The 14,943-nt window shown below is 36.9% G+C and overlaps 1 protein-coding gene across 1 annotated transcript; it reads right to left on the reverse strand.

The window, feature by feature from the left end:
* Window positions 1–6,672: 6,672 nt before the first annotated feature.
* LOC145102663 (ATP-dependent Clp protease ATP-binding subunit ClpA homolog CD4A, chloroplastic-like) lies at window positions 6,673–11,231 on the reverse strand. Its single transcript, XM_079040117.1, has 10 exons — window positions 11,056–11,231; window positions 9,777–10,325; window positions 9,563–9,678; window positions 9,371–9,496; window positions 9,094–9,279; window positions 8,795–9,010; window positions 8,486–8,703; window positions 8,324–8,399; window positions 8,165–8,254; window positions 6,673–8,070 (listed from the first exon to the last, which is right to left on the reverse strand). Exons 2-10 carry the CDS (start codon window positions 10,321–10,323, stop codon window positions 6,889–6,891), a joined length of 2,757 nt encoding a protein of 918 aa, XP_078896243.1. The 5' UTR covers window positions 10,324–10,325; window positions 11,056–11,231; the 3' UTR covers window positions 6,673–6,888.
* Between the last annotated feature and the right edge of the window lie 3,712 nt (window positions 11,232–14,943).

Consider the following 14,943-nt stretch of genomic DNA (forward strand, 5'->3'; position numbering starts at 1 on the left):
AAAAGATAGCCCCATCGTTCTTAGTGTGTGAGAGTGTTGATTTGAGCTTGTTGGTGCTTTAGTGGCTTGGTAAAGAAGGAGGAAAGGAGATCTTGGAGGCTAAAGCTTAAGGTGCCATTTTGGATTTGAGATCTACAGAGGAAAGAGCTACTCTTGGAGGTATAAAGTTCAAAACTTTCCTCTTCTTTTGGTTGTTGTTGTATGTGTCCTTTTTAGGGCTAAAAACCCCAAAGGTGGAGACTTTATGAGTGTAAAGTGCTCCATGGTCCGAGATTTGTCCCTTTTCAGTGTTATTAGTGATGTAGAGCCATAAAGTTCCCATCTTGGATGTTACTTTGGAGTCATGCATGTGTTTTAAGCATTCTAGAGTTGAAGGATGGATCATTTTGGGAGTTACTGACATGTTCAGCCATGCAAAGGCTTAAAGTCATAAACTTTATGGATTAAGGGGCTTAGAAGGGGTCAGATCTAAAATATGGACGTAGGTCTTAACTGTTTAAGACCTCAAGAGCAAAAGAGTTAAGCAGGGGAGTACGTCGGGCGTAATTCCTAGTACGCGCCGCGTAGTGGGTGGCGCTCCCCGATTATGTGGTGCAGCCGGGTACGCCCAGCGTACACATCTGGTACGCGCAGCGTAACCCGGAGAGTTGACTTTTGGTTGACTTTTAGGGTATGGTCTATTGTGGGGCCTTTGAGCTATGAGAGGGGTAAAATGGTCTTTTACCCTTTTGAGAGTGTCATAAGAGATCATAGTCTAGCCTTTGAGAGTTATATTAAATAGAGTGTTATTTTCATATGATTAGGCGGAGGCTAGGCCAGCTTTTACCGAGTCAGAGATTTACCGAGATACCCGAGGTGAGTCTTCTCACTATACTTTACCTAGTGTGGTAACAGAGTTAAGAGACAGAGTATTATAGAGTTATATGCCAGTGTGATTGCATGTTATTATGTGTTGTGATTTATTGTGATATGTGATATGCATGATTCAGAGTTACAGAGTTGGGACTTTCGGGTCCCTAGAGTTAGGGCCAAAGGGCCCACAGAGAGTTGGGGCTGGAGGGCCCCACTGAAACACATTGACCAGAGGGTCAACAGAGTTACAGCCTCTAGTGGCTATTATGTGATTATTGTGGTATTTTGGGGAACTCACTAAGCTTATGCTTACAGTGTTCAGTGTTATGTGTTTCAGGTACCAGTGATGACCGCGGGAAGGCGTCGGCTTGATTCGTACACACATATGGGATTGGATGTATTTTGATCTTGGGAGACATTTGTGAATGATGTTATGAGATTTTATGAATGAATGGTCTTATTTAAAATGTGTTTTCAAATGTGAAAAATTGTTTTAATTTTTACGGTGTTACATATATATATATATATATATATATATATATATATAGAGAGAGAGAGAGAGAGAAAGAAAGAAAGAGAGAGAGAGAGAGATCATTTGAGAACTCATAGTTTCATGAGAACCTGAAATATATATATATATATATATATATATATATATATATATATATATATATATATATAGCGAGAGAGAGAGAGAGAGAGAGAGAGAGAGAGAGAAAGGATCATTTGAGAACTCATAGTTTCATGAGAACTCGAGAACTAAAGGTGGAGCATTGGATCAAAAAATTAATGGTCTGAATCAAAGATGGCACATTTGTAATTATTGACAATCTCAATGGTACCCTTAACTTTTTAGATTAAATTAGGAGGGTAATTATGGTATAGAAAATTTAAATACTTATTGATTAATAAAAAAATTAGAAACATAATTTAACTCAATCTTTTCTTATCGTCACTTCTACTCTCTTAGGTTTTCTCTCTCTCTATCTCTCTATATGTATGTCTATCTCTTTCTCCTTATCACATACACACACACACACATCTTCATCTAGATCTAGAAATTTAATCTTCAGATCTCATGTCTTCAAACCTTTGTCGATGAACTCACTATAATACACTGCCATTGATTAATCGATCTAGTTGATCGAAAGAGAACAAATAATAATGTAACACCGTAAAAATTAAAACAATTTTTCACATTTGAAAACACATTTTAAATAAAACCATTCATTCATAAAATGCCATAACATCATGTTTTTAATTCACAAATGTCTCCCAAGATCAAAATACATCCAATCTCATATGTATGTACGAATCAAGCTGACGCCTTCCCGCGGTCATCACTGGTACCTGAAACACATAACACTGAACACTGTAAGCATAAGCTTAGTGAGTTCCCCAAAATACCACAATAATCACATAATAGCCACTAGAGGCTGTAACTCTATTGACCCTCTGGTCAATGTGTTTCAGTAGGGCCCTCCAGCCCCAACTCTCTGTGGACCCTTTGGCCCTAACTCTAGGGACCCGAAAGTCCCAAATGTGTAACTCTGAATCATGCATATCACATATCACAATAAATCACAACACATAATAACATGCAATCACACTGGCATATAACTCTATAATACTCTGTCTCTTAACTTTGTTACCACACTAGGTAAAGTATAGTGAGAAGACTCACCTCGGGTATCTCGGTAAATCTCTGACTCGGTAAACGCTGGCCTAACCTCCGCCTAATCATATGAAAATAACACACTATTTAATATAACTCTCAAAGGCTAGACTATGATCTCTTATGACACTCTCAGAAGGGTAAAAGACCATTTTACCCCTCTCATAGCTCAAAGGCCCCACAATAGACCATACCCTAAAAGTCAACCAAAAGTCAACTCTCCGGGTTACGCTGCGCGTACCAGATGTGTACGCTGGGCGTACCCGGCTGCACCACATAATCGGGGAACGCCACCCAGTACGCGGCGCGTACTAGGAATTACGCCCGGCGTACTCCCCTGCTTCAGCCCTTTTGCTCTTGAGGTCTTAAACAGTTAAGACCTACGTCCATATTTTAGATCTGACCCCATCTAAGCCCCTTAATCCATAAAGTTGATGACTTTAAGCCTTTGCATGGCTGAACAAGTCACTAACTCCCAAAATGATCCATCCTTCAACTCTAAAAGGCTTAAAACACATGCATGACTCCAAAGTAACATCCAAGATGGGAACTTTATGGCTCTACATCACTAATAACACTGAAAAGGGACAGATCTCGGACCATGGAGCACTTTACACTCATAAAGTCTCCACCTTTGGGGTTTTTAGCCCTAAAAAGGACACATACAACAACAACCAAAAGAAGAGGAAAGTTTTGAACTTTATACCTCCAAGAGTAGCTCTTTCCTCTGTAGATCTCAGATCCAAAATGGCACCTCAAGCTTTAGCCTCCAAGATCTCCTTTCCTCCTTCTTCACCAAGCCACTAAAGCACCAACAAGCTCAAATCAACACTCTCACACTCTAAGAACGATGGGGCTCTCTTTTAGGGTTTCACTCACTGATACGGAGGCTAAGGAATGAGCCATAACACCCTTTAAATAGTGCACAAGGAGGATTAGGGTTTTTGCACCTGGGTCGGGTACGCCCGGCGTAACTCTAGGTACGCCCAGCGTACCTTGGCGAATCCGCGTCCAGATTAAGCGCATGAGTACGCGCAGCGTACCCCTCTGGTACGCCCAACGTACTCACTTGCTACAAACCCTCCACTCAAGGACTAAACATGCCCAAACAATAAAGAACAAGGATGAAAGGAATATACCTGAATCTCGGGGTGTTACAAATAAAGAGATGGTTATTTCAAATCACAGACGAGATTGAAGTTGAGATTAATGAAATCCACAAGGTGAACGACTTTAATTCCATCATCGCCATCAGTTTCCACCATAATCACCGCCGATTTCTGCCACAATCACCATCGGTTTCCACCACAATCAACGTCTACGACCACCACTACAACAATTGTCACAACACTAGGAGTGAACTCCTACGCACAATCTCGATGTTCGTCGTCATTCATAGCAAACTAGGTATCGTAGTTTTTTTTTAGTTTTAAAATTTGAGATGCAATCATATATAATATCTAATTGATAGTTCCAATATTTCTCAAATGTTACATGTGCTTCCGATGTAGTTGATTGATTTAGTCTCTGCTTAATTCATTGATCGGTTTTCTAAAGCTTTGATCGGTTTTCCTTATAATTTTTTCATATCCCGTCGATTTTTGATTTGTTGATTTGCAAATACCTTTTTTATGATAGATTATATGAATTATTAATTTTTGATGTTGTAAATTAAAATAACCCTTAACTATTGTATTGTTCATTGCTTACATGTTTAGTTGAGTGCCAACAAATTTTTCTAAATGTGTTGGTTTCTAAGTCATGGACTTTTCTTTAACTTTTAATTCATATAACTCATTAGTTTTGTGGTTTTCATTAGCAATGCCTTGATTTTTTGGGTGTTTAGATTACAAAACGTTAGGGTGATATATTACTTATTATATTGATTGGTTGACAAGTTTAATCGGTTGATTTCATGTTAAAAGTTAAAACCAATAGTGGTGTACAAAATCATCTCAATTCTTATGATGATGCTTATTAATACATAAGCATGTTAACAGATTAAAATGTCAGTGTATTTATGGTTATGTTGTAGAAAGTGAAAAAAAACACTAGAATGTAATTTTCATCTTGTGTTTTGGGGATTAAACGTTGTTTGATCAAATGCGTAAGAGGGATTTATATATGTGATTCACATGTAAATCACATATGATTCACATATGAATTACATGTGATTCACATGTAAATCACATGTGATTCACATATTAATCATATTTGATTCACATGTGATTCATATGAAAATCAAATGTAATTCACATATGATGTCCTCTGCCAACGATTCTCACCTGAACCATTGAATCACATGCTTTTTCTTGTAGATTTGGAAGAAATTGTGGTGAATATTTAAGAGGTGAAAAATGATAAATTGAAGAAAAAAATGTAATATTTACACAAATACATGAAAACGCTTTGAAATTTTATAACATTTTTTTGTTTTTTATGTTTTATTTTGTATCGAATAAAATACGTATTCTATTGTGTTTATAGATTAATAAATAAAATGAGTTTCTTATGATTTCCTTATAAATATTATAGTATATGAAATATGCATATATGCATTTGTAAAAATATGCATATATGTACCTAAAATGTTGATTTTTTTTGGTTAAAAAAGTATAGTATTTTTTAAATATTCCAGTTTTTTAATTTTATTGATTTTTAAATGCTTTTAAAAAATGTAGTTTTTTTTAAAATATTTCCCTTATTAGTAAAGTTGCTCGAGGCCGGAAAATGAGAATACAATCTAGAAGATCTGGTCGAATCAACTTGAATTCGACCGGGAGAAGCAAAACGAAATTCGGATTTGGCCGAAAAAGAAGCAACGCTGTTTTTCAATTTTTTTTTTCAAAAATTCATGTTTTCTATAAAAAAAATTAAAAAATCTGCACTTTGTTAAAAAAAATGAAAAATACTATTTTTTTTTAAATCCAAAATTTTGATTTATTATGTTAATTTTTATACATTTCTATTGATATTTACAATAACACAAAAAATTAAAAATTAAATGAGATTGGTAAGATGACGATCATGTCTTTAATGAATTAATTTTGATCTAACGTTCCACTTTTAGTTCTTCCATCCGTATTCGTATGTGGCTAATCTCTGTTTGTGGTGCCCTAATTAAAAAAATGTTGTCATTTTTAGATACTCACGAGCCACAAACGAATAACCCATCAATTTTATATGAATATTTTTATTTTTCAATTTTATTTGGATCTTAATGACTTTATGAATTTATGTTGAAAACCTCTTTTTCTGATATTAATTACTATAATCACTTTATGACTTTGTGTTGAAAAACCTCATTTTTTAAAATGTGTTGCTTATTTATTAAATAAGTTATATGGGTTGGGTTCCACCCACTAACTTGTACCCACAAACCTAGGGATGAGCAAAAGCACCGAACCGGTCCGAACCGGACCGGAACCGGGAATCGGCTTCGGCCAAAATCAAGAACCAAACCGGCCCGGCGGTTCTACCGGTTCCGGTTCCACCGGTTCCCGGTTCCTACCGGTTCTTGTCGTGTCTTCAAATATTGGAACTGGTCCTCGAAAAATAGCATCATACGGTTCCGGTTTTTACCGGTTTTTGCCGGTTCTATCGGTTCCGGTTATATCGGTTTCGGTTCCTACCGGTTCCCGGTTCCAAAAATCCACAAAAATAACATCCCGGTCCCGGCCCGACCGGTTCCATCGGGTTCCGGTTCCGGTTCCGACCGGTTCCTCGGTCCATATGCTCAGCCCTACACAAACCCATATACTTAATTGATTATATAGGTTGGGTTGGGTTGAAGTTTTCAACCCACCAACCCGTAACCCGCTAACTCATATATTATATGGGTTGGATTGAGTTTATGTTTTCTTACCCGCCAACCTGAACCTAACCCAATTGTCACTGCCTAAGCACCCCTAATCAAAATCGTTTGTAAACTGCTAAATGATTAATCACTGATTAATTAACAATTGATTTTTGTTACACACATATATAGAATACTAATAAGACCCAGCTTTTATTTTCCAATTCAAGAAAACATTACTATTCACTCTATTGCCAAATGTATATTAGAAGAAAGCAATATTATAGCCTAGCTCTAATATTCTACCTAGACCACTTTGTTCAACTTTTTTGTTTTGCGATAAAACAAATAGTAGCAATAAAGCTGATATTAAAAAAAAAAAATTTAAATCCAGAATTCTAACCTCACAAAATCTCCCACCTTTAATTGGTCCTGTAATATATACAAGCCTTGAAATGTAAACCTAACTCAGAAAACAAACATGACCAAAAAGGAAACCGGCCAAAAGTCTATTCATAACCAACTTTTCGGGAAGAAAAAAAAAAGATGTCATACAAAGACACGTCTACAATGCAATCGGCTCCGGTAAGATCTCTGGTTGAGCACCACCGCTGCCGCCAAGAACCGTCACATTACCGTCCAAATCAACATCAACAATGACGGAATCGCCCTCCTTAATCTCACGTGCAAGCATCTTTTCCGCCATACTATCCTCCAAAAGTCTCATGATCGCCCTTCTTAGCGGCCTTGCACCATAGCTAGGGTTATACCCTTCCTCCACCACCCTATCTCTAAACCTCTCAGTCACCTGAAGATCTATTTCCTTACCCTTTAACCTCTCAAACACTTCCTTCAACATTATATCCGCAATCTCCTTCACTTCCAATTTCGTCAACTGTCTAAAAACTATCATTTCATCCAATCTATTCAAAAACTCAGGCCTAAAATACTGTTTCAATTCTTCCGTAACCAAACTCTTAATCCGATTATAACTACTATCTTTCTCATCATAATCAAGATCAAATCCGATCCTCCGTCCACCTTTTTCAATCACATTACTTCCAACATTCGAAGTCATGATCAAAAGCGTGTTCTTGAAGTCAACCGTTCGCCCTTTACTATCGGTCAACCTTCCATCTTCAAGAATTTGAAGCATCATATTGAAAACATCCGGATGCGCCTTTTCGATTTCATCAAAAAGGACGACGGTGTACGGGCGGCGGCGGACCGCTTCGGTCAGCTGCCCGCCTTCCGTGTAACCGACGTACCCGGGTGGCGAGCCGATGAGCTTTGAGACCGTGTGTCGTTCCATGAACTCACTCATATCGAGCCGAATCATGGCTTCTTCCGAGCCGAAATAGTATGTGGCTAGGGATTTTGCGAGTTCGGATTTCCCGACACCCGTGGGCCCCGAGAAGATGAAGCTGGCGATTGGGCGGTTGGGATTTTTGAGACCCACGCGGGCCCGGCGGATGGCTCGGCTTATGGCTTTCACGGCTTCGTCTTGACCGATGATGCGGTTGTGGAGGGTGTCTTCCATTTTTAGGAGGCGGTTGGATTCGTCACTCGAGACTTTTTCCACTGGGATGCCGGTCCATGTGGATACGATGTGCTGGATGTCCGCTTCTGTTACTGTGGGCCCCGCTTCGCCAGCTTCACTCTCAGCTTTGTTCATTTCTTTGTTTTTGTCGATTAGAGCGGATATTTGTGTTTTTAGATCCATTTCTCTATCTCTTAGCTCCCCTGCCTGTGAAACATTCGAAATTTTATAACAAAAATTACATTTTCACAGAACCGAATATTTAAAAAAAAAAAAAAAAAAAAAAAAAAAAAAGAATTACCTTTTCAAAGTCTTGGCCTCGAACAGCTTCGTTTTTCTCCTTTGTAATTTGTCTAACTTCTTTCTCAAGCTCTCTGGCTTCCTCAGGTAGCTACATAAACCCCACCCGGTTAACTCAGTGAAATCAATAACACAAAATTGAAACAAATACATGTAGTACCTGTGCATGGCGAAGTCGCACGCGAGATCCAGCTTCATCGATCAAATCAATTGCTTTATCAGGAAGAAACCGATCACTATAAAACATATATAAAAAAAAAATTAAAAATAATTATCAATGACAACCAATCACATGTCGTCTTTCCTATGATGTTTTTTTTACCTAATGTATTGGTGTGCCAACTCAGCAGCAGCAACTACAGCCTCGTCTGTATAACGAAGCTTGTGATGGATTTCATATCTTTCTCTTAATCCTTTCAGAATCTGAATTGTTTCCTCAACGGAAGGTTCCGGAACCTTAACAGGTTGGAAACGTCTTTCCAATGCTGGATCTTTTTCAATATGTTTTCGATATTCATCCAGTGTTGTAGCCCCAATACACTGACACATAAAATTTACAATAAATTCTTGTATTCCAACAAATAACCCGATTATATTTTACAGCAATAAAGTTTCAAGTATCATTGTTTACCTGTAATTCACCTCTTGCAAGAGCTGGTTTCAATATGTTAGCAGCATCAATGGCTCCTTCTGCTGCTCCTGCCCCAATTAGAGTGTGAACCTCATCAATGAACAAAATTATATCATCACTTTGTTTTATTTCTTCCATTAATTTCTTCAATCTTTCTTCAAATTCCCCTCGGTATTTTGTGCCAGCAACAAGAAGACCCATGTCTAGGGTTATCACCTGAATATAATTGAAAAGAAAGAAATTGAGTCATATGTAAGCCCTAAAGCTGTTTTCTTGGAAAGTTATGAAGTCAGACTCACCTTCTTCCCCTCAATGGTTTCAGGGACATCACCATTTGCAATTCTTTGAGCAAGACCTTCTGCAATGGCTGTCTTTCCTACACCAGGTTCTCCAATGAGGCATGGATTATTCTTTGTTCTACGCCCTAAAATCTGTGTCACTCTTTCAATCTGTGATTGCCTTCCAACAACCGGATCCAACTTACCCTATAAAAAACAACAAAACATATTCCCTTTCCATAAAACCAATTTGAAAAAAAAAAATAAATAAATAAAGTAAAAAATCCACATGGACTACCTCCTCTGCTAACTTTGTCAAGTTTGTCCCATATTCCTCAAGTGTTGGCATCTTGCTTCCTGAAGCTCCTCCACCTCCAACTCCAGCACCCACAGCTTCTGCACTCTCCCCAACCATTCGAATCACCTACTCATTATTACAAATATTTAGCAACCTAAAAAAAAATAATAATAAATGTTAAAATAGTGTTACCTGAGTGCGAATGTTAGTGGGGTCAGCTCCTAAATTCTCAAGAACACGAGCTGCAACACCTTCTCCTTCACGTAGCAAACCAAGTAGCAAGTGCTCTGATCCAATATAGTTGTGACCTATAACATTGAAGGTTATATTATTAGCTATCAAATGACTTCATTTTTATATAATAAAAAAAAAAACTGCATGTAGCTTGAAACAAAATAAAGTATACCAAGATTACGAGCTTCCTCCAATGAGAGTTCCAAAACACGTTTAGCTCGAGGGGTGAATGGAATCTCAACAGCAACAAATCCACTACCCCTACCAATAATTTTCTCAACTTCCATACGTGAATCCTTCAAATTGATTCCCAATGACTTCAAAACCTTGGCTGCAATGCCAGTTCCTTCACCGATTAGGCCTAGTAATATTTGCTCAGTCCCAACAAAATTGTGGCCTAAACGACGTGCTTCCTCTTGTGCAAGCATAATTACTTTTATAGCCTTCTCTGTGAAGCGCTCAAACATGGCTTTTGGTACAATTCGGGAGGTTTTTTGTTTTCGTACAGAGGTTGCTATAGCTACCTTTGAATGGAAATCTTGGGGGGATTTCATTATGTTATCTAATGCATTTGATCCTCTTAATCCTGAAAAGGTTCTCATTCTCATGGGAGGTGCGTAAGAACATGCCATCATTTTAACTGTTCTTTTCTCTTTTGTGGTTCCATTTACTCTTTCACGAACAAGGAAGGAGGCTGCGTGAATTAAAGCCCCAGACATATCTGCAGCCAACAAGAATAAATTAGTTTTAAGGTCATTCAGAAATGGTCTAAAAGATTCCCAATTTAGAAGAATATAAAAATAAACATAAGAATATACGTGGAAAACTCCAAGACCGGGGAAAAATCATAAGACTCCAAAGATAAAAATTCACTATTTAATACATTTTTACAATCACATAGACTAATTATTTGTATTATAGATGGAATATTAAAACATGAAGTCGAACATGTACATGTAATTACAACATATTTGGCTTATGACATTTACAAAGAAAATCACCGATATATAATACAACTATAGAATTATCTTACTAACTTCAAATAGATCCTATCAGGATCTGAGTTGTGAACAGTGTATTTAATGGATCAAACTCATCCTATAACTTGCAACAGATTGAGCGACTCTGATTACAGGATCGCAGAGACTTACAAAAATGTAAAACGTTTAATGATGAACATTAGTCAGAATTATCTACATGTTGGGATTCATCTACAGGCATGAATAAGAAATTACTTTCTTTTTCTAAAGGAAATCACTTCCTCTGAAAAAAAAATAAGTTCTATAAAAATTTACGCTTGAAAGCTCGGAATTATATACTGTGACACAAACAATGCAAAATGTGAACGAATTACGAGGTGCTGTTAGGTCAAACAACTCCATTTCGAGATATTCAAAAGAAGAGCCCAAATTAACAGAAAGATTAAGAAAATCTGGTGTTAGATACTTTACCGAAGTAGCAGGAACAAAAGACTCTAGGGTTTGCTGTGAAGAAATAATGGGGGGTGGGAGGAGGGTTTGTTAAGGGATTATACAGGTGATATAGCCGCCAGTGTATCGGATGATGCTGTGCACCGTCATGTAACAAATGGGGGGAATGGGCTCTGCGGAGGTTTTTATTTTATATTTTCTAACCCTAACTTTGTAATCTCCAAAAGTTTTGTCGTATTTATTCATGTTTTTAAACATGATATCAAATGAATCATTTATATAAAAAAAATATAAAATACATTTTTAAAATTAAACCAAAAACATTATATGTTATAAGTTAAAAAGCAAATTAGATAACAAATTAAATAAATAGCATTTTGGTGGTTAAAAACTTATTCAATTTTTAAGACAAAATTACTCGATCACTTCATGTTGTTTTTCAATATAGACATATTCAAGACGACTATTAGAGTCTCATGTGTTTTGTCTTTGTGACTTGATTTTTTTTCTGTCCGGTCCTTTTGTCATTAAAAGCATATTTTTATCATTTTTATTTTATTTTTATTTTTTTTAAATCATATATATATACATATATATATATATATGTGTGTGTGTGTGTGTGTATGGTTGATATATTGTGAGAACTAAAAAAACGTGAGAACTTGCAAACTAACCATCAGAAGTTGAAAACTACTCGTCAGCAGTCATATGGATTGCGGCGCATATGAACCTGCAGTCATACAGATTGTGGATTCATGAGTCATGCATTAGTAGTCATATGGATTGCGAACACATATATGCATGCATGCATCAGCAATCATATTGACCGCATACGTATATATGTATGCATGCATCATATATGTATATTTTTCAAAAAAAAAAATCACCAAATCTGTTTTTAGCCTATATGGCTTAAAAACTACATTTCGTTGACATTTGTGGTTTTGATTTTAAAAAATGATGTTTGGATTGGTAGTTCTCAAGTTCGCACGTTTTTCTTGATTCTCAAAAGCACTTATATATATATATATATATATATATATATATATATATATATATATATATATATATATGTTGAAGATTTAATTAATACTCATTATATCTTCAACATTTAATATGTATTAATTACATTCTTAAAATAACTAAAATGATTTGTCCATAATCAATCCTACATGCACACAATAGATAGTTAGAACGTAATAAACTAACCTATATATATATATATATATATATATATATATATATATATATATATATATATATATAAAGAAAAGAAAAGATAAATAAATAAAGGGTCCATCTCTCTCACTAGGCATGAACTAGATCTTAATCTAGGTTATGTAATTTCATCTTTTATAATTATAAATATCTTTTTGCTACTAGTTGACTCTTATCAAAAAACTAGCATGCAAAAAACGCATGAAGAAAAGGGTTTCAACATTATTACAATTATTAAGGCAACAAACCATCAAGAAACTAGCATGCAAAAAACACATGAAGAAAGGGGTTTCAACATTATTAACCAATTTTTAGTATCTTATTCGATCATAATCATTTACTCTTTTTGAGCATATCTTTTTACTAACTTTTACTTACAGTTATTTACTTCATCAACTCAAGAAAAGGGTTTCAACATTAATCCGAAAAGGTTTGTTAAATAAAAGCTAAGACGATCTTGAAAAACATGTTTATTATATGTGATCTTAAGCTTGTTCCAAACTTCAGAAACTATGGTTTTCGACAAAGTTGTTGTCAATGTGGAATATGATGGGTTTTATAGATTATAATAACTATGTGTTTGCGGAATTTTACTTAACGTTTAAGGGCACATGTAACCTAAAGGAACTATGTTTTTAACACTTTGAATGTAACATATCATGAACAACAAAATAACTAGAACCCTAATGACTTCCTAGTATAATCAAATTAATAATAATTAAGGTTACATACCTTTTGATTTGTTGTAGTAAACAAATCACTTCAATCTCCTTATAAAAAAACTCGGAAAGCAAGCACTAGAAATCTCGTACCTCTAATAGCTTACACCCAAAACACTAGAAACCCTAGAATGAAGAGGGGAAAGAGAATAGACTAATAATTTTCGTTCATATGCTTCTTAGAAGGATCCATACGAACATTCTAGCCCAATGGGTCTTTATATAAGAGTGAAACTAAAGCGGGAAGGACTCGGCTTCATCTCCCACACCAGTTAGCAACCAATATAAGAGTGAAACTAAAGCGGGAAGGAGAAGAGGATCTGGATTCTATATTCCATTTTTTTTCTTTTTAGTTTGAGTGAACACCTAGTAGCCAATCGATCAGGACAAGGAGCTGCACCAAGACGGATTAGTTCGCCTTTGGGTTCTTAAGAAGAAGAAGAAGATCCCAAAGTTCTCTTTCTAGGTTGAGGAGATTGCTTTTACTTTCTTGTTAAACCTACCCGAAAGAGAGTGAGTGGTGGATTCAGAGAAAAGCTATTCTTCTTAGCAGTTTCACAAGTGAATGGAATGATTCTTCCCCCGAGGGTGACTAAATAAGTGAATATTATAGCATATGCAATCGATCCTATATCTGAAGCATATGGGACTCGATTCACTATGTCTCACATAAGGAATTCATATATATTCGATCTCTTGTTATAATATTCTCATATACTGAATTTCATATGTTGAAATATTTCAATATGATATTCATATATGTCTATGACTAAGTTTTATTAAACTGTACGATCGAAACATTTAAATTCGAAACGAAGTATGATTGCCCTCTCCCTTAAATCTACTATAGAGAAACAATTCCCAAACTTTGCAATTTGCAAATTGAAAATTTTGTTCCCTATAAACAGTATTGTCAACATGTAATACTATCATAACAATTATGCTCCCACTAGCTTTGACATGTACCCATAAATCAATTTGTAGCACCTGGTTCCTGGTACGTATTCCTTGTAATTTAATATTTCTTAAATAATGCATTTTGCCTTGGACTCGGCGAGTTGAAGGACCAACTCGCCGAGTAAGAGCGGGATGAGACGCGGGGTCTAAGCTTTGGACTCGGCGAGTAGGCCATGTTTGGGCAAAAACCCTAACTCGGGTGTTTGTACCCTATTTAAACACTCTAACTCAACCTCCCTTGTCCCTAACACTTCCAGAAGAGCTGTAGAGCGAAACCCTAGCCCCTTTTTGTCCTTGTGAGTGATTTTGGCCTTGTGAAGGAAGTTTGAAGCTTAAGAGAAGAAGAAGGAGGTGGAAGAGTGCAAGGAGGGGAAGTAGATCTGACATCTACCCTGCAAGAGGCTTCCATTCAGCCGGAGGATTACCGGTGCAGCAGTCAAACGTCTAGCAAGCAGACTTTCAGCAACTACTTTTCAAGGTGAGTTCCCTTTCAGTAGGAACGGGTCTAAGGCACCAAGGTCGGCCCGTATAGACGATATGATAGTATCGAAGTGTGGGCAGAGCCCGTATCTCATAGTTGAGTTTGATGATGATATATGCTAGTGTGGTAGAATTGTTTATACTCGTTGTTTGTGTGATACTTGTATGTTTTGGTTTAGTAGCTAAGTGTGGGCGAGGCCCGTATCTCTCAGATAGCGGAGTGTGGGTGAGGCTCGTATCTCCCAGATAGCGGAGTGTGGGCGAGGCCCGTACCTCTCAGATAACAGAGTGTGGGAGAGGCCTATATCTCCCAGATAGCGGAGTGTGGGCGAGGCCCGTATCTCCCAGTTAGCGGAGCGTGGGCGAGGCCCGTATCTCCCAGCTAGCGGAGCGTGGGCGAGGCCCGTATCTCCTAGCTGTTCATTATATGATTGTATGGTATGTGGTACGATGGGGGAACTCACTAAGCTCCGTGCTTACATTTTTAATTTTGGGTTTCAGGTACCTCTTTAGCGAAGGGGAAGGAGTTGGCGCG

This window comes from Lactuca serriola, chromosome 4 (assembly GCF_051521515.1).
Source record: "Lactuca serriola cultivar US96UC23 chromosome 4, Lser_US96UC23_V15, whole genome shotgun sequence".
In the NCBI taxonomy this organism is placed as follows: domain Eukaryota; kingdom Viridiplantae; phylum Streptophyta; class Magnoliopsida; order Asterales; family Asteraceae; genus Lactuca; species Lactuca serriola.

Coding starts and splice junctions, on each gene's coding strand:
- LOC145102663 (XM_079040117.1), bottom strand. CDS start 10,323: ATGTCTGGGGCTTTAATTCACGCAGCCTCCTTCCTTGTTCGTGAAAGA. Junction 8,704..8,794: donor TTGCAAGAGGTGAATTACAG/GTAAACAATGAT, acceptor TTTATGTGTCAG/TGTATTGGGGCTACAACACT. Junction 8,400..8,485: donor TTGGCACACCAATACATTAG/GTAAAAAAAACA, acceptor TATGTTTTATAG/TGATCGGTTTCTTCCTGATA.